Source organism: Phodopus roborovskii, unplaced genomic scaffold, assembly GCF_943737965.1.
Source record: "Phodopus roborovskii unplaced genomic scaffold, PHOROB, whole genome shotgun sequence".
In the NCBI taxonomy this organism is placed as follows: Eukaryota; Metazoa; Chordata; class Mammalia; order Rodentia; family Cricetidae; genus Phodopus; species Phodopus roborovskii.
In genome coordinates this window covers 31096271-31121071 of record NW_026126571.1, presented here as the reverse complement: position 1 = coordinate 31121071, position 24801 = coordinate 31096271, and the positions used below count along the sequence as shown (strand labels likewise).

Below are 24801 nucleotides of genomic sequence, written 5' to 3'. Positions count from 1 at the left end.
AACCCTCACCTGCGCCTGCTCCCCAGGGGGAGGGACACAGCCGGGACAGCAGTGACAGTGGCAGGGGTGGGTTCTCAGAGTCACCCAGAGCTGCCTCCGGGTTCTAAAGCAGGAGAGCCAGTGGGGCAGGCTCAGGGTGCCCTAAAGAGGTGAGCCAATGCCTCAGTTCAGGGTGCCCCGCTGCCCATCAAACAACCTGTGACCGCTACTCTCCTGACACTGCAGCCTCCAGACCCCCAGGAGTAAGCCAAGCTCCGATGCACACAACAGAGTCCCAGAATGAGGGTCCCAACACCTGTGTCAGGTCTGGCTGAGGCCTGATAGCTCCCTGTCTCCCTCCATCTCCCACCATCCTCTCTGGACACCTTTCTGCTTCCTGGTATCTCTCTCTTCCCTTTATATTATGAACTAGACGACTGTAGGCCACAGAAGCCACAGGAAAGGGGTTGCCAAGGCAAGGGAAACCCTGGGAGCCTAGCCAGTGGCCAAGAAGGGGGGCAATGAGGAGCTCAGCGCTGGGCCACACTGAAGAGCACAGACTCCCCATCTGTCCTGCTTCTCAGAAGCCTCTCCCCAACCGCAGCCAGATCCCCCGGGGCCACACCCCACCTGCCTCAGTGTCCCAGCCCAAGGAAAGGATAGGGTGCTGAGGGGGTCACCTACCTCCTGGGCCACCAGGCTGGAGATGCGCACTGCCCGCCTCACCCGGCCTTTCTGGGCCCTGGGCTGCAGAGCCCCTGTCCTGCTCTCCTTCCCTGCTGGGACCGCCATGGAGGACTTGGCTCCCCCCAGCCTGACTGCCCTAGGGTCCCAGGGCCCGGCCAGTGCCTCACTTGTGCCCCAGCAGCAGTCCCAGCCCAGACTGCCAGCCCAAGGCTGGCCGACTGGCAGCCAGGACCGCCTCTGGCATGAAGCCAGAATGGCTGAGCTAGACCCTGGGGCTGGGGTCACCTGAGCAGTAGGTATGGACAGCTGCCTGCTTGGCTCTTGCTGCACATGGCCCCTTGGTGTGGGCCCCCACTACTAGGGTGCTGTGCTCTGCCCGCCTGCCGCCAGCCCAGCAGCCGCGGTGGGAACCGCAGCTCCTCTGCCGGCCGGCCCCTCCTCCTTTCAGGTTCCCACCCCCACTCCGCCACCCTGCCCCCCACCCCACCCCCGCCCTGCCCGTGCCCGCCCTCTGCCCCGTGCCCGGCCAGCGGCCCCCTCCCTCGCAGCCCGCTCTAGGCTCCTGCTGCAGCCTCTCCCGCAGCCCTAGCCCCTCCCCCTCCACCCGGCAGCCTGGCCTGTCACCGCAGATTAATGGTCTCCCCAACACCCCCGCCCCGCCAGTCCAGTGCCTAGTCAGCCAGAGTCAAGCAGAGACACCCAGAGATGGAGAGATGCCAGGTGACTGGCAGGGGCACCACACGCAGTCACATAGAGAGCCACACAGGCTGTCGCACTTAAGAGTCCAGGAACAGGGCAGATCCCAGGCACCCAGGTGGGGAGACAGAGTAGGAACCAGAGAGTAGGAAGGATGAGCCAGATAAAGGCTATGGGTGAGGGGTATGTTCTGGAGGCAGGGCAAAGGGGCTGGAGACCTGGCATGAACCCAGAGAGCCAGAGGCATGGGAGTACAGCCAGAAGGCTGGCCAAGGGAGTCCAGAGCTGGGCAGCTCCCTCACAGGGGAAGCACTGCTTAGAACAACAGTACCCTCCTCTCCTGGGATTCTCACTGCCAAGATGGAAAGAAGGAGCTGTGGCTGAGCAGGCAGTGGAGATGCTGCAGCCCACCTCACTGCTAGGAGGGACAAGAACAGAGGAGCCCTAAGCACAGAAAGCAAAAGCTGGTGTGTCCTGGGCAAGGGTACGGGGACTGGGTCCCTTGACAGTTTTATACCCATCAGCAGCACTTGCTGACCATCACAAGAAAGAAATCCTACTCCCTCACACTTTAGGGGGACAGGGTAGGCCACCTGGTAGACCACCTTGGCTTATGTGGTCCTTTCTGACTGAGGCCTTTCTCCTGTTGCCCCAGTAACCCCCTCAAATACATCCTTCCCATCCCTCTGGCTGCCTTCTCTCACCCACCATGGCCTCCCCAGTGTCCCAGTTTCAAGTACCTCATCTTCACCTTGTACCCTGGAATCACACATCCCATCTACTGGTCATCCACACCTGTCCATCCTAAAAGCCTCCTCCCTCTCCACCAGCTTCTCTCTCTACAAACTCTTCCTTCTTGTATCCCAGTTCAGGCATTTTCCCTACCAGCCCCCAGAAAAGCCTAGCCTCCCTTACTGACTAGCCCTTCAACACACACACTGACCACATCCTTGGCCCTGCTCACCAACTCCAACTCCTCCAAGATGAGCAGAGAACCATGCACTTGGACACCTACCTGGGTGACCTTCTCGGTGACATTGTGAGTTCGCTCTTTGATCTTGGGAGCTATAATTTCCCGGTCACTGGTGGGTGAAGCCAGGAAAGGGTCACCTTTGAGGTCCACAAAATTGAGGGTGATTTGGGGGATCTTGCTAATGGTGCGGTAGCGCACGAGGTCCGAGTCTGAGGTGGAGTTAAGCAGGCCACTGCGCAGGGGGTGCATGGCCCCTGTGATGGAGAGACAGAGCTTGGTCAGATGGACAGGCAGGCCAGGGGATGATGGGAAGCCAGGCCATTGACACAAAGACTACAATGAGACCTACTCTACCTGGCAAGGACCGAGGGGGTGGGATAGTAAACAACGGGTTAGCTCAGGAGACCCATGGAAAGAAGCCCCCTCTGAGTTTTAAGGAAGTGTGCCACCATGAGGGGAAGACAGAAGAAAGGAGTAAAGAGGGGCCTCTAAATCTCTCTTGTCTCTTTCCAGCTCCATGGCTGGCTGTCCCTGCTCCAAGGTGTCCTGGGACAGCCAGCCCCTTGGGCCAGCAAGGGTTCTGTGAGTGGAAGAATGTAATGGGATGAATGGATATTTAATAGAGTAAAAGGCCACTTAATGAGATTAAATAAGTACTTAATGGGATTTCCATCTCCCAGACTCCCAGGCACCTAAGAGGTAGGAGAGAGAGGAAATGGTGGGCCTGGGTCAGGGAAGGCTTGCCAGACAGGCAGGAAATAAGGGGCTGGAGTAGGGTCTCCCAGTCCTGTGCCCTCACCAGTGCTAGCATGACGGGGTGGAGGGGGCAGCGCCCCAGCGCGCATTGCCTCGATGTCATCCGCTGAGGATGCCCGGCGCACACTAGCACAGCTCTCCCGGGAGCGTGTCCGGGCCAGGCTGCAGCTGGAACCTGAGGCATCAGGATTGAGGCTTTGAGCTCTTGGTGATGGGTGAGGGCCTCGGACACTGGCCACTGGAGAAGCAGACCCTGGGCCCACCAGAGCACGCCTCTCTTCGGCAGGCCCGAGCCCTGTCACATGGTTGTCCATGGCAGACACCTCGCCCAGGGCCAGGGCCTCACTGCTGGGTGCTGCAGGTGTTAGGTCCACATCCACCACCACTGCCCCAGGGGCTCCAGCTCTGCCTATGCTTCCTGTCCGCACCGATGATTCCCTGGCAGTCAGTGCCAACAAGGCAGGCAGCTTCAGGCGGAAAGTCTTGGCTCGACCTGTGGAGAAAGGGAGGACAACTGAATGAGGGTTGACCAAAAAGAGCTGGGGACCCTGATAGGGGGAGACCCTTACTCCATTCCACGCACAAAAATTGATTCCCAAAACCCAGACAATTCTATCCAAAACTAGTCATCAACTGCCCTTTCCCACCACAGTAAAGCAGATTCCATGAATTCTCCATGATTCCACAAATGTGCTGGTTGGGACAGTAACACATTCAGAGATTGATCTTTGCCTTGAGTGGGTCACTAAAGGGCACACAGTAAATGGGGAGTGATGCCAAAAAGCTCTCTCCCACACCTGCATGCCACCTATCAGCTGGCATCCATGGGGCTAGTATCACTAAAACCCAAGAGGTGAGCTTTGTTGTTTTAATTAAACCCAAAAATTACCACCTGGGGAAATCAGAGGCTCTGAACCTTTGGGCTAACCAGGGGGAATGTTTACAGCCAAGGCCAACATGTCTTCCCATCCTCTCCTCCATTAACTTCCACTCTTGGGACTTGGCCAGACCACAGAAGAGCTGAGTCCATGAGACAGAGCTTTCGAAAGAGCCCATGGCTAGTGCAGCTTAAGCAAGCACTTATTATTCCTCCAGGGTGTTGGGTGGGTAACCAGATGGCAAGGCAAGGCTAGAAATCATGTGTTCTATTGGAAGGACCTGTGACTTTGGGCCCTGCTGCTGTACAGGTGTTTGTCCATCTTGGTCCAGGTGGAACTGACCAGGTCATTCCTTGTTCCTTGCAACCTCACAAGGGTGCAGACTACTTCCCTTCCCACAGAACAAGGGTCATAGACAGCTCAGGGAAACAAGACTATATATTCCTGAGCTGGCTCAGGAGGAGTTTGGCTGCACTTACCAGAGGCCAGCCAGCCGGTGGGGGCCCCCCTGTGATTGGTGTCACGAGCTGGGGACCCTACCATGTCCTTTTCCATCACTACTTCAAAGTTGAGGATGAACATGATGACAGCCCCATCCTCGTTCTTCACAGGCACCACATCCACCAGACACAGGAAGCAGCTTCCTGCAGAGTAGGGAGGGCAGGGGCCATGGTGACACTAGATCCTCCTCCACATGGGTAGGACACAAAGGAAGGACCTCCTAACCCAAAGGGCCCATCTACTTCTACTGCATCCCCACAGCCCACACCTGCAATTCCTGACCCAGCCTGATCCTACACCTAGATGTCTGTGCCAGACTCCAAGACAGTCTGCATGTCTTCCCTCACTCCATGTGTTCAACTCACTGCCCACCTCATTTCTCGGCCCTCTCTCCTCCTGTTCACCTTCTCTCTCCATTGTGACCCTTTCTCCCTCCACATTTTCATCTATATCTCCATCTTTTCAATGTACCCTTGCTTTTCCCTCCTTCAAGAGCCATGGCTCCATGGTTTTAGTCCAGAAGCACTGGGCTCCAGTCCCAGCTCGGCTGCTAAATGATATATACATTTTTTAAATATCCCTGTACCTCATTTTCCTCACCTATAGAATGGAACAGTAGTCACTCTTAAACTTGTATGAGCAAGTCCTGGCCTGTGAACAGGTTGGTTACTGTATCCGCCTTGCCTCTGTTCTCTTTAGGTTAGTTCCCAGACATTGTGCAGATCCACAAGATAAGAAGGCAACTTAAAATCAAGAGTTTCAACAACTTGACAGCATTTTGGGACTACCACAGTTGCCAAGTCTCCATGGAAGTACTGGGGTGAGATACAGCAGAGTCTGAGAAACACACTGATATGAGATCTTTCTTCACCTTCTTGTTGACTCCTCCTCTCCTTCCCCCAGAGTCCCTGGAGCAAGCCAGACCAGCCTGCCAGTTCCCTTGGGCTCTCTGAGGAACACACAGTCCAGTGCCCTCCAGGATGATTTCTGAACCGAGGTAGACTCAGAGTGAGTGCTCCCGCCAGAGCCAAGCTAAGAGTCCCACCTGAAGGAAGTCCTCCTTGATGAATCAAAAGGGCACAACGCCACCCTGACCCTCTCACAGGGACCCAGACAGGTCATCATCTCCTGCCTATCATCATCCAAGCTTCCCTCTGATCATCTAGCTTCTCTGCTTCCCAGTGGTCACATCCCTTCTGACCGGCCGGACACCTGGAAAACTATAATGCCCTGGAAATCAGAGATGGACTGTGGTGTCTGAGGTACAGCAACAGGGCATGGATGAGGAGAGAGGAGGAGGCTGGGAATGAAGTGAAGAGTCACATGGTCTCAGGAGAACCCTATCAAACCAGCTTCTGCCTCCCTTACCTCTGCGTCCTAGACCCTCCCTAGATTGTTCTCTCTGCTCTCCATCCCTCCCATTACTCTGATCCCTGGCCCAGGTGTGCAGGAGGGGTGGTGGCCAGAGTCAAGGGAAGAATGGGACCTGGAGCTCAATTGATGCCTGACAGCCACGCTGGAGGTGTGAGCACTAAAGCTGCAGGGGAGTGAAAGCTGCGGTAAAGCCTGGCAGCTGTGAAAGGCCAGGTTCTTGGAGACACTGGCCAACCACAGTGCCGACATGCTGAGTAGGTGACTGAGACCACAGCAGACAAGTGATTCTAGCAACTGTGGGTTCTCCCATGAAACGAGAGCCTCCAAAACCCACTCATACAAACTGGTGCAAAGTTGAGGGCAAAACTCAGGAGGAGCCCTTCAGGAGATCTCTACCCCACCCAAGACCCCCGCACTCACCATAGCCAGGGCCCTCCTGCCCCTACCCAAGGGCCCTGAGCTGCCTGGGTGTCCCTTTAGCAGCTGCTCTTGTCCTCTAACCTCTGGCCTCTGATACACAGCTGTGGTGTTGGAGCAGCAGTGGGGGTTGGGGGGGGGGGTAGCCTGGGCCCAGCTGGAGGCCGTTTGGCACCCAGACAGACAGCCTGGAGTTTATGCCCTAATATGGTGATGGCCAGCAGCGGCCTGAGCAGGAACTAGCCTCCTCGGGACTATGGAGAGGCAGGAGACCAAGATACCAAGGCCTGGGAGACCCCAGCACCTACCCCCAAGAGTCTCAGAGATCTAGGCTCCAAGCTACTATGCTCACTGGGACATGTATCAAAGAAGCTTGAGTCTAGAACCAAAATGAATCTGGCTCTTCCAGATGACTTAGGGACTCTGACCCAAAAGGGGCCAAGAAACTGTGACCTGGAGTCTTCAGCACTGCACAGCCTACTTCTCAGATGGCTACTGCAGACCATGGCATCTCAGATGATGATCCCAGGTCCCTGCATCTCAAAACAATTCAAGATATGCTCCCCTCTCGCAGTACAAGCCAGCTTCCCACTTCCCTCCTCCTTTGTTGACATTCAAGAAATTTTTCTTTTCAAATATCCTGTCAAAGGCCTAATTGTTCCAAAAAAAAATGTGACACCCTCCCCACCCCCAGCCCTATCCAACAGAGATTGGAGGTACCATACATGGATACAAAGAAAGCTGAAGACCAAGCATGCCCTGGACTCCTGAGGTACCATCTCACTTGCCAAGTTGGCAAAGTCTTACATGACTTAACATATCTCCATCCCAACTCTTTGTCCATGCCTGCCCATAGGACTCCATCCTGAAATTGGCTAGATGTATGGAGGGAGTTCCTGAGGGTAAGAAAGGGCTAGCCAGGTTGTGGCCAAGGCCCAAAAGTAACTGAAGCTAAGTCCTACACAGAACAGATAGCCTGTGGTTAGCTTCCCGGAAGAGAAGTTGTGAGCAAGTAGCTGAGCTGTCCCCAGGGAGAGTGGGGTACTACCTATCTACCTAGCTTCTGTGCAACCTCAGGACCCCAGACACTACTCTGTTCCCCCCTCCCTCCCACTCTACTTAGGACCCCACCAGTGATCCAGCCTCCAAGGAAGAGGCAGCCTCAAGGTTGGGCCCCTGGGGCAGAGCTAGGCAAGACTGCAATTCCACCCAGCACCACTCTGTGGCAGGCACTGCCCATATTCAAGAGGCAGACAACTCTGGGAACACTCCAGGAAGGACGGGACCAGGGATGCTGAAGGGGACAAGCAGGGAGTCTGGCTCATCCTCTTTCTCAAGGAGGAGGCGGCACAAGCTATGAGCCTTTTAAAGTGCTTGTCTGTCATACAAGGCTGATCACATCTACTCCACAGGGCCAAAGTCTGGATGAAATGGCATAGTATATGACAGGCTTGGAGCCTGGCCTAAGGAGAGCTCTGCATACTGGGAAGACAGATAAATAAACCTTAGCAATTGGCCCCTGGCTTAGTCTGATTTTAATGACTAATACTGAAATATACCTTTATCCACCCCCCCCAGCTCCAGCCAGGCTTTAGAGCCCCCATTTTGGGTGACAAGCCTCCCTGCTCAATCTATGCCTGTCCTTGTCCCCTCTGGATAGAAATACAGTGTTGGCAGGCATGCTGTAAATTATATACCTATAGAAACTGGTAGAGTCTTGTCTTGATGACCCAGGCCAGCAGCCTTCAGAGGTCGTACTGCTCACTGTAGGTCACTGAGAGAGGAGGCAATGGAAGGGACCCCGGTACAGCAGGTTCAACTCATTCTGACAGCAGAAAATGTCCCATTCAGACTACAAATCCTGGCTTGCTGTTGGTGCCAGGTCACAATAAAGGACCCACTTTGGGGTGACACTACCCTGACTGATATCCTCACTCACCTAGGTCAGACACCCATTCTGTGCACCAAAATCTAATTTCCCAACTATGGGTACCACTGGCCCAGCCCTGCCTTAGCTGAAGCTATGGAAGGTTGGGGAAAGGAGGCCTGCAGATGACCTGAGCAGCCTTGGGCCAGTTGGCCAGGTCAGAATCTCACCTGCCACACCTGTACAATAGCAGGCTTTGTGGCTTCCCCATCATCCCATGGTCTCACTGTGCATGCCAATACACATGAAGCATCTGGGACAACATGACCAAGAAAATGTCACTTGTGCCTACTCTGACTGGGCCAGGTGTTCGATGAGACCCTAATTTGGCATCTGGGCAAGATAAAGATAAAACAAATAACACAATGGGTGAAGCCCTGGGAAACTAACAGGAAACAATCAGGAGACCTGAATCCTTGCCTTCCCTTACATTTGCTGTGTGGCTGCTGGCAAACCCACCTCTCTGAGCTTAGGCTCTCTATGGGTACCACAGGGACAAGTGATTCCTGCTCTTAGTGCCAGATGAGGTGACAGATGGCCTTATAGAAGCATCTGGAGCTATAATGAGGTAGAGTAGCAGGTCTCTGCAGGGAAGGTGACCTCTAGCACCCTCATCCTGGTCGCCTCCCCCTACTCCAAGCAGAAGGAGCTGTGCCAAAATGAGCCCAAAGTCACACTGAGGGCAGGGAGGCTAAGGCTGCAGTTGGCCCTGTCCGCCCCCCAGGCAGAGGCTGTCTCCAGAGGAGCAGCCCAGGGCTGTGCAGTGTCAGGTTATATTTAGCCTGGTGGCGGCGACAGGAAGATGCAGCAGGAACCGCTTCTGGCCAAGGGCCACCGTGTCACTAACACCACTCTCATGGACAGCCAGGGGGGCTAGGGAAGGCCAGGGATGTTGTAGGCTTAAGGGAAATGATGGGGGAGTCTGAGAGGCCAGCCAGTCAATGAGTTTGTGTGCATCAGACAGAGAGACCAATCCTAGGCTCCTGAATACAGGGACTGAGCTATACAGGGTCCTAGGGGTCCCTGACAGGCAGGTTTGCGAAGCCACAAGCCAGACTCAAATCTCAAAGAAACATCTGTTCCAAATGCACTTCTCCACTCTTGCAATCAGAACCTTCCAATAATCTTTGTGTAGGGCCAGGACCTAACTTCCTGCTAAAATCAACAGCCTATAGCATGGTTAAGCTATCTCCTCAGACTACAACTCCTCAAAAGACAACCCTCACCCAGGAAAGCTCAAGTTGGCTGCACTGCAGGATCGTAGGGCCTATGCCAACTCTTGGCTTATAAGTGAAAGTGATACCCTCTGCCTTAAGAAGGTAAGACAAGTCCCTGAGAGAGAACTCAGTAAGTAAGGTTCCTGCCACCAAGTCTGACAACATGAGCTTCATCCCTGGGACCCAACAGAATGAAAGGAGAAAACTGACTCCTTCAAGTTGTTCTCTGACCTACACACACACACACACACACTCTCTCTCTCTCTCTCTCTCTCTCTTACACACACACACACACTCTCTCTCATACATACACTCACACACACTGTCTCACACACTTACACATACATTCTCACACACTCTCTCACTGGCACACTCACACACACACACTCTCATACACACACACACACACACACACTGCACACGCACAGAACACCCTCCCACTTCCTCCCATTCTCCTTCCTCCCAGAATCCTCCTGGTTTACTGAATCAGCCCACATGGATGCTTCTCTCTGGAAGCTCATTCAATACCACACCCTTTGAAGAGGGTATTCGACAAGCTGGCTTGAGGGGTAAGTATCCCCAACCCTAGTATCCAGACATGCACCAAAGAGACTGCCTTCACAGCAGATGTTGAGTGCATAGCTTTGGGAGGACTCCTAATGACCTGAGGTTTGGGCCAGTGTGGACACACTGTGGTCCCTACCTCTCAACTCCCTTCTAGATGCAAAGGCACTGGCCACTCTTTCAGTACAGGATCCCCCACTCCCATCCTGAGTGTGAACAGACAGAGCCACCAAGGGAATTCAGGTGTTTTTTCCCAAAGCAACATTATATTTGGTCACCAGTTACTATCAAACAAGATGGCACTTGGAACCTAAGTGAACTATGTTAGCTGTGCAATTTCTGAGCCTTGCCCCTTTCTGCCCTCTTCACTGCGACCATGACCCCTATATTTGCAGCTGTCACAGGGCATCAGGGGCACAAATCTGTCACTGTTCATCAGAGGGACAATCCTGGGGTTCTGTAAGCGCCTGCATTTGTCCTCCATCTTGGCTCCCTAAACTCCAGTAAGGGCCGAGGGAGCTGTAAGAAGGCTCTGCCATTGGTCTCTGAGCAGGCACAGCTGTTTGATAATTAAGTTGAGAGGACGATTCCTCCTGGCCTGCTTTCTCACAAGACACTGTGAAATACCCAGAGCAAATACATTTGTCAGTAAAGGTCTCCTAAAAAGTCAACTGGCAGATTCAAGTATAGAAACACACGACCATGACACGAACAAACATGAAAACTGGCATTATGTGCAAGGTACAGAGTCATCTCCCCAGAGAACCAATGAAGTTAACAGATGAACACCAAGAACTAAGAAAAGAGCTCCAGCAGATAGACCAAGCACAAAGCACACCACTTCAAACAATTAGTAGAGTCAGGAAACAAGGTGGCACTAGCATAGTAGTTCACACCTGTTACTCTAGCACTAAAAGTTGACCTTGGCTTCACAGTGAGTTTGAGGCTTCAGAAATAGGGAAGAGCCAGCAAAAGAGCTCATGGGTAAAAGCACTTGCTGTGCAAGCAGGATGAGCTGAGTTTGATCCCCAGAACCAACAGTGGAAAGACAGCCAACTCCCCAAGTTGTCTGCTGGCTTCTACACAAGCACCAAGTGTTGTCAAACACAATCACAATCACACACATAAATTATTTTTTAAAGTCTTTTCCCTTTTGTCCCTTACTTCTGTGTATGTGTGTGTGTATATGCATATCTGTGTATGTGGATACATGTGTGTCATAATGTGCATGTTGAAGTCAGGAGACAGCCTTGGGTATTGTTTTGCCACTGCACACACCATGCTAGCTGGTTCATGAGAGTCCCAGGATTCTTCTGTCTCCACTTTCTATTTTACCTAAAGTGAGGGGTTACAGTCACATGCTACTGTACCCAGCTTTCATGTGGATAAGGAGATTCAAACTCAAGTCCTCACACTTTTCCAGCAAGCTCTTTATCCAGAGCCATCTCCCCAGCCACATAATCTCTCTTTCAGTAGTAATGACTGCGGAGCAGCTGAGGATGGCCAAGAAGCACAGGTGAGAAAACAAACTTTAGAGCAGTAAAGTGCATGGGCTGAGGCGGCCCAGGGAGAGGTGGTCCAGGGCTTACTGAAGCTTACAAAACTGTTACTTCTTCTAACTAACCTACAAGACCAAACCCAATTGTGATCGAGGCTCTGGAGAAGCCACCATGTAGTACACACTTGTTATCTGAACATGCACAAGGCAGAGGCAGGATAGTGAGTTTACATCCTAGGCTGGCTTGGAACTCACTAGCCAGCCTAGGATGTAGAGAGAGGTAATGAAAGTAAAGAAGAGGAAAAAGTCCAGGTATGGCTTGCTGTTATCCAAACCCCTGGGAGGCTGAGGCAGTGGGATTGCTACAGTTCAAAACAAGTCTGAATACCTGCATACATAGTGAGTCCCAAGCTACAGAGTAAGATCTTATCTAATAAATAAACAAACCATCTTTTAAATTTAAAATTGGGAGACTTCACCTTTTTGATTACTGAGACACAGTAAACACTATAGTGTTGTACTTGGTGCTGTTTTACACAAACTGACAAATTTTTGGGGCAGAATCAATGTTCAGAGGCAGATCCATGGTTGCACAGTAAAAAATTACCTATGCTAAAGGTGCCCCACAAAGCAATGGAAAAAACAGACTAGGTGTGTTGGGAAAGTTGGCTCCTTACATGGAAAAAAGTACAACTTGATCCTTACTTGACACTACATCCAGGGAGGGCTCAGGGTGGATCCAACACCCTGAGGAAGGTGAGTCCAAGGAGCCAGAGAGCAGAAGTGGGCCCGTGGGGACCTCTCAGCCTTGCATAGAATGGACGCATCATCCCCAATGGGACTTCAAGAGCTCAAACAAAACTGAAAGTCGATGATTCATTTGTATCCAAACTAAGAATCTTCGTTTTATTAACTGAACAAAGACTAAGAGGGAGAAGGTATTCACAGTTCAAACAAGGAATTGACATACGAATACACACTGTATTCATTTGTATTTCTAGAACACACAAGCAACCCCTGAAAATTCAGGAACAAAAGAGAGCAGTCTCATAGAAAGATAAGCAAAGGATACAATCAAGCAATTGACAGGAATGAAAGCTCAAACAGCTATCAAGCCTAAAAGAGATACTCTGTCCTACAAAAAAAAAAAAAAAAAAAAAAAAGTCAAAGAAACTCAAATTAAAGAAACAAACCCACAAAACTGGCAAAATTAGAATGGGAAATGATGCCAAGTGTGGCAGAGGTGGGAGAGTATGAAAGTCTCCATTCAGGAGTCAGACAACAAGGTTGGCAGGTCAGGCACACAGTGGGGCAACAGTTAGCTAAGAATCCCCATATCCTGGATTCCAGCAATTTCACTTCTAGGCATGCAGCCCACAGACACCCTCACATGAGTCTGGGAAGGACTGTGTAAGAGAATGTTCAATGTGGCATTACCTCTGGTGGCAGAGAGGTAAAGACTACCTGGGGTTCTTCACTGGGACAGTGAGCAAGTAAAACATGCTCCAGGGGGAGACACCACAGACCGGGCACTCAGTGGCAGCTCACCTGTATATAAAGTCACGTTCCTGGATAAGAAAAGTGAATGCTAGAATACAATACACACCACAATACCATTTGCCTAAATTAAATCCACATGCATCTATCCAGTCAAAATACACATTTGCAAGAACATATGCGAACAGCATATTCATAGGGAGTATATTTGAATGGCTGCCTATACGGAATGTCACGGAACTGAGAAATGACATAAAAGAAAAGGCAGAAAAGGAAATGAAAGAAAAGAGAAAAACACTAACATGAGTATTTGGGGCCTCACTGATTTGAGGAGCTGAGCCCACAGGAACTTAGACAGGGAGAAGAAAGACGGGCAGAGGTGCTGTGAGGGCCACACAACAGACAACTGTGACCATGAGGTGATGCCTGCTGAGTGACAAGCAGACAGCTCTGGCATAGCATGCTGTGTTTGGTACTTGTTCACAGGATGCCCTCGACCCACCATGCAGGGGACAAGTGCTTTGATCCACTTGAGAAACCAAGGCCATTGAAGCTCTCAAATTCCAGCCAAATCTAGGCCTCCTGAGGCCCCAAGCTCATCCATCCCCAGAAGAAGAAACTTATGCAAGGTGGTCCACACAGGGCTCTACAGTAGAGAGAAACTGGGCCAGAGGTCCCATTCAGTCCCCACTTGCTAGGTAAGTCCCTTAGCCTCTGCAAACAAGAGCTTCCCCTCCTGGAAAACGACTGAGAAACTTTACCAGCAGAAGGTGCAAGGACCACCACTTACACACTATAAAATGAAGCCACCTGAATGTACTACCAAAAGCCACCAGCTCCCAGCTGACTTTGCCAAAGCTTTGTTCTCCCACTCAGGACTCCTCTCATACCCTCTGAGTGAAGAGGCTCTGAGGCCAGCATGCCCTCCCTGCACTCTGTGACACCTCCCACGTTCAGCAAAGCAGGAGGGCACCAACCGCTCCTGTGGCCTCCACCACCTCTTCTAGCCTAGCTTCTATATCCCAAGGCTTTTCACAGAGTGGGACACTAAGGGCCAGAGAGATAAGAAGTGATTTTCACAAGGCCACACAGAAATTGCCTCCAAATCATCTACCACCAAGAATAAGGCTTCTGTCACATAGTATTGGCTGGTTTGTTCATTCTTTAGCAAAAACATGCAGATATTGAGCTCCTACGATGTGCTAGCCATGTAGATACAAGAAAACATCAAAACAAGTAACACTTAGCCTAGTGGAGATGATGGGCTCCACAAACTCAACCAGGGACAGACTGAGGTAAATACAAGTAAAGGCAAGATATTGCCCAGCCAGCTGGGTAATATGAGGCCAGCCTACAAGTACCCAGCCCCGGGTAATACTAGGCCATCCTAAAAGTACCCAGCCCCAGCACACAGCCCAGAGGTCTTTGTGGCGCATAAGAGGCATCAACAGCCACTGGGACCTTCCTGAGCTGGAACCTATTCCAGCAACCCTCCCAACAATTCTCTGACCCTGACCCCAGATCTCCCTGCATGTCAGATAGAGAAGTTTGTCATTCCCTCACCTATGGGGCCAGATACCACTGCTCTCCTGCCTGTACACAAAGTGGGAGGGTAGGTTTTGGAGGAGAGGGGCAATTCTCAGGCCAGCAAATGTTCTCTAGGAGAGGGATGTTCTCAGGGATGCTGAGTAGGAAAGGGCTTCCTTAGAGCACTCAGATCACACTGCACAGGAAGCCACCCAAGCTCACCCCACCTCACATCACTGAACTGGCTCTCCTTCTGTCCCAGTCCTCCTCCCCAGAGCCCAAGGCCACTGTCAAATCCGCTTCTACCTAGACAGCTCTGCACAAATATTTACATAGTTCCTCTGGGGCTTTGGAGACACCACACACACAGGAGCAGGAGGTACCCTGGAGATGTTGTGCAGGCCGAGGGGCTCTAAGGAGACAGCATCACTCTATCCTCATACACCAGAAGCCCCCAGCAGCCCAAGGCAGCCCACCAAAGAAACTATTACCTACCTCAGGCTCCAGACTATACCAAATCCTCACCAGAATGACAAAAACACCTGTGCTCCCAAGAAGGGAGCACATCTTTAATCCTAGCAGAAGCAGGTGGATCTCTTTCCAGTTCAAGGCCAGCCTGATTTACATAGCAAGTTCCAGTATAGCTAGGACTACATAGAAAGTAAAACAAAAAGGAGCTGGCAAACACTCTAATGGCTTTGGCCCCATGACAAAAGGCCTAAGTTTAAGCCTTTGGCTTCTCCTAGGAAGGCTCCAGGTTGATTTCCATGCACAGCGCACAGAAACACTAGGCACTGACCTCTGAACTCTGCCTTCCCCTCAAAACCTCCCACTTCACAGAAGGCATCTTTTTACCAACTCAGACACCACATGACGGGGGTATGGAAGTGGGGAAGGTGTCTGAGAGAGGAGGGCCACAGCAGCAGCAGAGTAGGACCTCTGATTTATGTGAACAGGGATAGCAGGGAAGAGAGAAAACCAAGACTAACGGTCTGGATTATAGGAGGGCAATGCAATGCCCAGGGGTTGGCAGCTGGTACCAGCAGGGCCTGCTGAGCACCTGGGAAACCAGCATGTGAGTCCATCCGGTGCAGCAGTACAGCAAGTGTGGAGACAGCACAATGGGGAGCTGGCCTGGACCAAAGGTCCCCACCCTCCCCCTCAGCCACAGCATCAGCTGTAGCAGTGGGGACCCTCTGACCTTGTTGCCGTGGCAACTGGCCTGCTGGAGTGAAGAAGCCAATAGACTCTTCTCCAGAGACACCCCCATTTCCACCCACACACAGGCTCCTAGGGACACAGGGACATAGAGACAGGGACAGGATAGTCAGAGGTATGGTAAGACAGATAAAGCCTTTCAGACAACAGCCTGGGGAATTGGGAGTGAGTAAACAGGACACAGGAGACAAGGAAAGAAGCAAGAAGAAGGCTCCAGGGTGCTGAAGGAACAGAATAAACAGACAAAAGGGGAAGGAGGCAAAATGGAAGGGCCAGAGCAGGCAGGCAGGTGGGAGACAAAGGCAGGGACGCCTGAGCACGGGGAGGGAGAAGTACCAAGGGATGGGGCACAGTGGGCAGGCCGGGCACTGCAGTGGGGAGGAGAGGCAGCAGAGAGGTGGGAACAAAGGGCAAAGACAATAGAAGGAACAGACAGAGGAAAAACCACATCTCCCCTACCCCCACTACGGCAGTGCAGGGCAAGGTGTGTCCCCAGCCAGCACCTGCTGTCTGGGGTGCTGGACAAATGTCACATCCTGCAGACCTGCACCACAGGGGCTCTGTTCACAATTCCACTATGACCTGGGGCCTGACTTAGAGGGCATCAGCATAAGGCCAGTGAACCGGGCACTCTGTCTCCTCCCCCACCCACACTCCCCCAGTCTAGCCTCCCCACCCCTCAGCAGCCTCAGCAACTAAATAATGGGGCTGTCTGGCTCCAGACCCTGAGACTGCACAGAGCTGAGTTAGAGTCTCCGACACAGCACAGCTGTCCTTAGGGGCGCCTGCCAGCAAAAGGCCCTGCCTCCTCCCTAGCCATTCCCCCTCCCTAGGGCTACAGCCCAAGGACCTACTTCCCCAGGGCTGGCCTAGGCAGACATCCTGAGAAAAGCTTGCACAAAAACAGGGGGTGGCATTTCTTTGTACATGTTCCACATGTCAATGGGGGGGGGGGAGCCCAGGTCAGGCAAGAAGGATGGATGGCACAAGGGACTTTGTATCACAGAGCAGAGAGGATAGAGAGGTTGAAGAATCTGTCTGCATTGCCCTCAGCTCAGAATGCCAAAGTAAGTGGGGCCTCGGGTAGCTGAGGGCCACTGGGAGTTATCTGATCCCCATGGAAACTAGGTGAGAACAAAGAAGGGGCAGAGGCAGCAGATGGCATAAGGTTTCCTGGGTCACTTCCCCCATTTGGAGTTGTAACTTGGAGAAGGCAAGAGCGTAGACTTGCACAGAGACTTGGACTCTAGGCCCCTTCCCTCCATGGATACACTGGACATGAGACCTACACCAGGTGACTTCTCTATCTGCTACCCAAATGGCTGGATTAGGCCTTCAAGATTCTCCCAAAGAAGTCTGCATGGGCCAAAATGGTCCATGCTACTTGAGAAGGCTACATCCATGCTATAGCCAAAGGCAAAATCAGTCCCACCACTCTGCTGGCAAGGGGTCAAATCCACAAACACAGCAATGTCCACCATGGGGCTGGAGTGTGGCTCACTGTGGAAGACCCTGTAACGAGAGCATTATCTCCAAAGTTCAGCACTCTTGCCAAGCCTAGTGATACAGAACTATCATCCCAGCTACTTTAGAGGCTGAAAAGATTCAAGGCCCATCTACACTAAGGGTGAGTTCAAGGCCAGCCTGGACAACTTAGTGAGATACTATCTCCAAACAAATGTAGGCCCAGGTGTAGTGGTGCATACCTTTAATCCCAGCACTTGGGAGGCAGAGGCTGTCAGGTCACACTGAGTCAATGCCAGCTATAGCTACATAGTGAGACCCCACTTAAAAAACAAAGAGAGGGAGAGGGAGAAAGAGCTAACTAACTCCAGCAAAACAGATCAGCAGGTAAAGGTGCTTCCCACACAAACCTGACAAGCTGACTTTGATCCCTGAAACTCATATAAAGGTTGAAGAAGCCTGCCATTGGTGGCGCTTGCCTTTAATCCCAGCACTGGAGAGGCAGAGGCAGGCAGATCTCTGTGAGTTCCAGGCCAGCCTGGTCTACAGAGTGAGAGCCAGGACAGGCTCCAAAGCAACGCAGAGAAACCCTGTCTCGAAGGGAAAAAAAAATGTTGAAGGAAAGAAACAACTCGGTGAAATTATCCTCTGACTCCAAACACACATACGGTAGCACTCATCCCTACCTCTCTCTCTCTCTCTCTCTCTCTCTCTCTCACACACACACACACACACACACACACACACACACACGTGCACACATGGCTCTGGCTTTGATCCCAGTTCTGAAGAAAAAAGAAAGAAAGAAACCCCAGCATCCCAAGTAAGCATTGAAACAAATATGTGGATATCAATCAATGTGCCTGGTAGGAGATTTCCCACATTACATCTGACTCCAGAACTTATGTGTCCATATGTGTACACCTAAGGTTTGGAAACTCAAGTTTTCACTGTATGGAGCCCTCTAGTTTTCTGGTGTCACCGTCAATACATGGCACACAGTAGAACAGCATGATATGGCTCTGGTCAGACAAACATGAGTTCCACTCCAAGAGCCAATGCTTTATCTATGTGACTTGGGATATAGTCTTAATTTCTCTGAACTTCAGTTTCATCATCCTTAGAAGAAGAAATGGTATCTGCAGATCAGGGATACTATGAGGATAACACAAGATAACACATAGCCCAATGTCTATAAAGCTTTCCACTACTTTATCCCTCCCACCTGCCAGCCACAGCCCCAATTTTCGAATGCAAACTCTCCTGCAAAGGGCCACTGAGTATGCCCCACATGCTGCCCAAGGATATCACAGACTACACACGTGCACCAGATGCTCCTTAGAGATGCCAACATTTACAGACAGCCTCAGCCACCCTGGAGCACGCACAGCAGCAGCCTGGGGCTTGCAGGTTGCATTTGCCACAACAAGAGACAGGTTATGCTCACTGTGGATAGCCAACAAGCTCCCTAAGGGCAGGGGCTTTGCCTTTCCTATAAGCAGTTCTAGGTTCAAGAGCCCAGCTCTCAGCTGGGTTCCAGGAATTGTCATGAAACTTGTGAAATGTTCACTGGTGAACAACAGAATTCTGGAGCCCCTTCCCAGCCCTCCAATACCCACTACCCCACCACTTCACTGACCTCCCCAGCGCAGAGCCCACCCAGCAGCACAAGCATAGTGTGAGAGCAGCTCCACCCACTATGTTTATCCGCTCTCTACTTTGCTCTCCGGATGCGGATGCACAAAGCAGCTGGGTGGGGAGGTGGTGGCTGAGCAGAGACACCTGGCCAAGAGGGAGTTGAGGGGCGGGGCGGGGTGTTCTGTAGACTAGACAAAGGGAACAGAGGTTGTGGGAAGTAGTGTAGTTGAAGCACAAAAGAGAAAGGAAGGCATGAGGTGAGTGACAGCAGAAACAGCTCTTCCACCTCTCCCTCCATGACATCTTCCAGAAAGTTACCTGGCACAGGCTGCCCTACAGGTAGCTAGAATACTGTAGCTGGGAGTCAGCGCCAGCACCCAGCTTGCCCTATTACCACCATCCAAGACGCAACTTCCATCCCTGACTGGTCTAGTGCCAGCCTACCTAGTTCAACATAGTGACACCTGCCAAAGAGGAAAGTACGGAAGGTGCCAAATCCGCTCACTCTTAGCAGCTCCAAGACCATCCGGAAAGCCAACCCACCAGAGTTGAGACCTAGGCCACACCCACCCGGAGACTTAAGGCCGCGCCCCCGCCTGGGTCCCGCCCCCACGGAATCCGCACAATTTACCAGCCTCCCGCAACCATAGATTCCACCCCGCCGTTCCCCACACACACCCACGCTCATTCTCTCGAGGCCCGGCCCCTATCCATAGCCACGCCCCGGCCCCGCCTACCATCTTTCCGGTAGAAGGCGATCTCCACTTTGCGCTCCTCAGCGCCCAGCAGGGCCTGCGCGATCTGCGCGGCGGCACGGCGCTGCGTGCGCGGCCCGTGCAGGAAGTCGCAGGTGCAGGGCCGCTGCATCACCTCGGCCCGAGAGTATCCGCACAGCTCGCAGAAGCCGTCGTTGCAGTAGATGACGGCGCAGTTCTCTACGCGGGCGTTAGCGATGATGAACTTGCGGCCTGGGGGGAGGCGGGGATGAACGCGCACGTGAGCGGGGACACCAGTCTCGGGGGCTCCTGGCCCTTCCCCACATTCGCTCGTCACACACTGCCGCCCGAAACTCCTCCGCACCGCGGAGGGGGCGCCCAACCCCAACCACACGCAGCTGTGCCCTGACACAGGTGCCTTAACCGGGCGCGGCCTGGCGACACGCCCCCCCCCCAACCCCCCGGCCGGCCGGCTGGCTGCGTGGCTTCCCCCGGGCAGAGAGCCAGCGGCAAAGGCCGGCCTGGGCGGGTGTCAGCAACGCGTGTCAGCAGCCGCGGCGGAGGGATAAACACAGCCTGGAAAGGGAGCATGGGAAGGGCAGGAGATGGCGGCCTGCCTCCCCTTTGCACCAGCTCCTCGGGCTTCTTCCTCGTCATAGGGGACGCTGCCTAGAAAATCAATTCCTCAAGTACCCCCAGACTCTCTATGACTACTACTCCCTGTGTCTACTATGACTTTCACACCCTTTCCACAGGCAATCATGCTGAGGAGTGGGTGAACCAAAGGATGAAGGAGTTAGCTAGTAGACCTGGACAACCCAGCAAAGTGGTTGTTACTATCATCATTTTATGGATGAACTCAAGAGAAGGTCAGCCCAATACCCAAGTCTAGCGGTTCCTTCATAGTGAAACCAGCTTTTGAATCTTGTCTGGCAGGACAGCTGGGGGGGGTGGGGTCACAGGCAGAAGTCCAAGGTCATACAGAACAAGGAAAGCAACCTGCAGCTTCACATCCTGCAACTCCCTAGAGCCCAGGGCCCAAGACACTGGCCCACTGTGACAAAACAATCCTGGGAAAAGATGACCACCTCTAGGGATTTGAAGCCTTCCTCCAAGACCCCACCAAAAAAAAGGAAATCCAATAGATCCATTTCATCTAGACTTGGCTCACCACCCCACACCTGCCCCAAGGGCCAGACAGGTGGATAAGCAGCAAGTCAGCAGCAGCCTCAGTTTGTGCCCAAGTGAGATGTTCCAAGGATAGGCACCTTCTACAAACAGAAATTCTGGCCACTTTGGCCTTTAGTGCTGGATGTGCAATGGAAGTTGAAACTGTCTCCTTCCCTCCTCATCAGGCCATCTTCAGACTGCAGCTCTGCACAGTCCTGAGGGCAAACCTCAGGCTGCAATGTGCAGCAGGGGCTCCCGGCAGCAAGGCCAGGCTCTCAGGATCTAGCCTTCTTTCCCCTGCCCTCAAGGAAGTTAACTTTTGAGAGTTGGGTCATCTTTAGGTCAGTTCCCAATGCCTACTGAAACTCCCAAGCTAGCATCAACCCAGGTCAGAGCTTCTCATCATATGAAAAGACCTTCTAACTGCCTCCATCCCCACTTCACCCTAAGACAGTCCAGAGTACCAACCTCCTGTGGGAGAACATCGACCCCCAAACTCCTGGTGGAGAGCAGAGCAAGTTCTATCCCACCCCGTCCGACCCCACCCCTTGACTGAAATGCTAGAATACAGATACAGAAGAAACCTCAAAAGTCCTGTGGCTTATCCCCTTATTCACAGATATGGAAACTGAGGCTTAGAAGGGGAAGAGTCATTCAAGGTCATCTGGCAGTCAGTGGCAGAGATGGGGCCAGAAGCCAGGCCTTTAGGATCCAGTCCAAGGTCTCAGATTCTGCCTGTGCCTACCCAGCTGGTAGGAAAAAACCTGCCCCCCAGCCCCTAGGCCTGCATCAATGTCACTGATCCACCCCCTCAGGATCATCTTGTTCTTCGTCTAGGGACAATACTGCCCATCCAATTGACCCCTCCCTCCTACCACAGTACAAGCACACGTTGTCCTATGTGCACAGGGTGACGGCAAGGAATGTCACTCTTCTGCTCCCAGGCTCCCAGGGCCCTTGACAGTCATAGTCACACCCTCTGTGGCACATGCAGCCTTGAGGACAGACACACCAACACCAAAACATTCACCTCGTCTAGGACACTTCTGGAAGTCTCTGGCTAGGTCAGCATAAGGGGTGCTGTAATCCTCAAATGCGTTTTGGAGTACTGTCCACAGCAGGAAAACCCACCACACAGGAGCCAGTTTCAGGTCTGCGGCACCCTCTCACCACTGAACCCACAGTCTCTCAGGTGACACCTCTTGACAGCCCATGTAGACTCAAATTCATAAGTGACACAGGGACTTGGCCATATACATGCCACATACTCAAGAGCAGATGTTACTGATCCTACACCCTTAGCTTCTGTCTCTCACATAGAACACAGTCAAGATTGCAACATGCTTTGTACTTTTAGGGTCCAACAACTTAGGTCATATACCTTCTCATGGCCACACATGCACATCTCATAAACTCTGGACATTTAGAGGTAGAAACACCTGCACATCTCATCCCACCTCCCTTTCCATCACATTCCAGATGTCACACACACACACCGACCCCAAGCTGCAACACTAGGCCCCTTAGTCCCATGGTAATTATCGCCTGGCACTAAGCGTTGGCCCCTCGGCTCCTGGTATAAGTCTCAGGGCCCACCATCCCCTACTGACTCACATTTTGCACTGCACACAGCCCGGGCACGCCCCCCATCCACACTCAGCAGGACTGGACCCACCCCCCCAACCTCCTCAAACCCCCTCCCCGCCTTGCCCCCTCCCCCACTCACTCTGGCCCTCAAACTTGCGGATGATGGTGTCGAGGAAGGTGTTCTGCGGCGCGACGTGGCCCCTCCGCACCGGCATCCTGAGCCCATGGGCGGGCCGGGCGGGCCCCCACCCACCCTGGCCCGGCCCGGCCCAGCACTAGGCTTCGGGTGGCCTGGCCGGGCCGTGGTCTCCGCACCCCGCTGCCAAGCTGAGTGCGGGCGGGGCCGGAACTGGACTGAGGGCGCGGGGTACCCGCTCGGCGAGCGGCTACCGGCTCCGGACCGCGGGCCGGGCCTGAAGCGGCTGGAGCTGCGGCGCCGGCACACCTGTCTATCGACCCGGGCCGGCGGGACCACGGGCCCCGCTCCGCTTCGTCCCCGCGCTGCGCTCCGCTCGCTCGAGCGCCCGGCTCTCGGCTCGCGCCTGCCCGCCGCCGCCGCGCCGACAGCCGCTCCAGCGCCCGCGGCTCGGGCAGCGCCTGAGGCTCGGTCCGGCGGCTGAAGGGTTAATGCGGCGCGCGCCCCTCCGGCTCCGGCCCCCGCCTCCCGGCCCCCTCCTACCGCCGCGCGCCGGCAGCACCGCCCTCTCCCCGCCACCCGAGCGCCCGCCCTTCTCATTGGCTGAGCCGCGCCGAGCGCTCCCCGGGCCCCAACCCCTCGCTCTGCCACCGAACCCCCGGGACTCCGTCTCCTGCGAGAGGGGGAAGGGACCCTTAGGTAGGGGAACCGTGAGGACAGGTGCGACGGTCGGTTTAGAAGTGGCCAGGGAGAGGGGCATAGAAATAACGCCCCTTCCCAGACTCGGGACTGAGAAACCTGATTTGATGGGACAGGGCCAACCCTCTATCCCCTGCTTCCCTACTGCGCCTAGGACAGACAGGTTGAGTACACACAGATTACTCTCAGAATCTGCTGTGGGTGATTTGGCTGAGTGAGGCCTAGGCTCTGAGAAGATGGGCCCCAGGACCAGGGGAGACCCGGGAAATAGGAAAAACGGGGAATATAGAAGCTGTAAATTTTTTGAAGCAAGGGTGGATGAGCCGGAGGAGAGGCACACCCTCCCCGATCGCCCCGATCTCTAGCATACAGATGGACAAGGCCCTCTCTGAGGTTATTCGAGTCTCTTCATGGGTGGCACGCACAAAGGAGGAGGACACTGGCAAGAGTTGCGGCCTCCTAGCTGAGAGATCAAAGAAAGGTTCCAGAGCTCGAGGTCCCAGCCAAGGGATCCCCGTGTGCTAGAGGCGTGCCCTCCCTCTGTAGTGCGGGACCAACCTCGTAGGTCCAATAGGAGGGCTTGGGGCCCTGAGGCGGCAGGGGCGGCCAGGGCAGCCCATCCCCTCGGAAAACCCTGGCAGGCCCCTCCCCCTGCCAGCTGGCTCTCTCCAGCTGCAGCTCCCTTATTTAGGCAAGGAGGTCTGAGGATGCTCAAGGGCAGGCAGGGTGTCTGCCCGCCGCCTGCCCACTGCCTGCCCACCGCCTGCTGGGGCCTGAGTAGGGGTCTTTGGCCGGCCGAGGTGTCCTTGGTTGGAGCAGCTAAGCAACGCCTGGGGCAGGGCAAGGCTGAGAGGCGAGTGTTGACAGCTGACCAGGCCTGCTGTGGGGAGGAGCCGGCAGCTGGAGTTGAGGCCTTGAATCCCCTCCCCTGCCTGCAACCCGGATCAGAGGCCTGTCTAGATGGATGGGGCCATGTGGGGGCTCCTGAGGGCTTGCAGCTGCCTCTGTCCTTGGAGCAAGGGGCTGGGTCTTGTCACCAGCGAGAACCGTCATGGGATGTAGGGGGGAAGGGAGGAACAAAGGGTGAAGATGGAAACCGGCTGGAAGGAGGGAGGCTGGGGAAAGAAAGGTCGCCATGAGACCACCCCAGCCAGACTCTCACCTTCTGTCCAGGAGTGAAAACCTGCAAACACTAAGGCCACACAGGGCCACTGGCCAGGAGATGACATTCTTTTTTATTTGCTAGTGGGTGGGCAGTGACTCAGGGAGGCAGCCGGTGGGAGAGAAGGAGGTGGCTCCGCCAGCTGATGCTAAAAACGTCCAGAGGCTCCTGCCTGCAGTCATCCCTCAGACCCTTTCCACCTCCATCCGCTCCCTCACTCACACCCAGAGTGCCCAGGGCCATCCCCAACTTGTAACTTGGCACCAGAGGCATCAGCATGTCTGGGTCTGGCTCTTTACAGTCGTGTGTGCGCGCACACACACACACACACACACACACACACACACACCTGGCCTATGTGAGCAGAGGGTCCTCCTTTCCAAGCCTGGCGACTGGAAGTGAGAAAAGGCTGGAAATGGCTCAGAGAGGATGATGCAAGGGAAGAAGCCTGTGAGGCCCCTTCCCTCCAGGCCAAGGCTTCAGAAAAGTCAGGCCCCAAAAGGAAGGAAGGGACTCATCT

The 24801-nt window shown here is 53.6% G+C and overlaps 1 protein-coding gene across 3 annotated transcripts in view; it reads right to left on the bottom strand.

Moving 5' to 3' along the window:
* Kcnh2 (potassium voltage-gated channel subfamily H member 2) overlaps window positions 1-22876 on the bottom strand; it is a 31690-nt gene extending 8814 nt beyond the window's left edge. The window contains exons 1-5 of one of the 3 annotated variants that reach the window (XM_051203018.1): window positions 22730-22876; window positions 19549-19779; window positions 4449-4613; window positions 3135-3584; window positions 2378-2589 (exon numbers count right to left, since the gene is read on the bottom strand). In XM_051203018.1, the coding sequence (XP_051058975.1) occupies window positions 2378-2589; window positions 3135-3584; window positions 4449-4613; window positions 19549-19678 (957 nt within the window). In that variant the 5' untranslated portion in view covers window positions 19679-19779; window positions 22730-22876. Of the gene's footprint in view, window positions 1-2377; window positions 2590-3134; window positions 3585-4448; window positions 4614-7958; window positions 7975-19548; window positions 19780-22423; window positions 22571-22729 lie in introns of those variants that run through there. The other 2 variants (XM_051203017.1, XM_051203019.1) reach the window with 2 other exon arrangements.
* Window positions 22877-24801: the final 1925 nt, after the last annotated feature.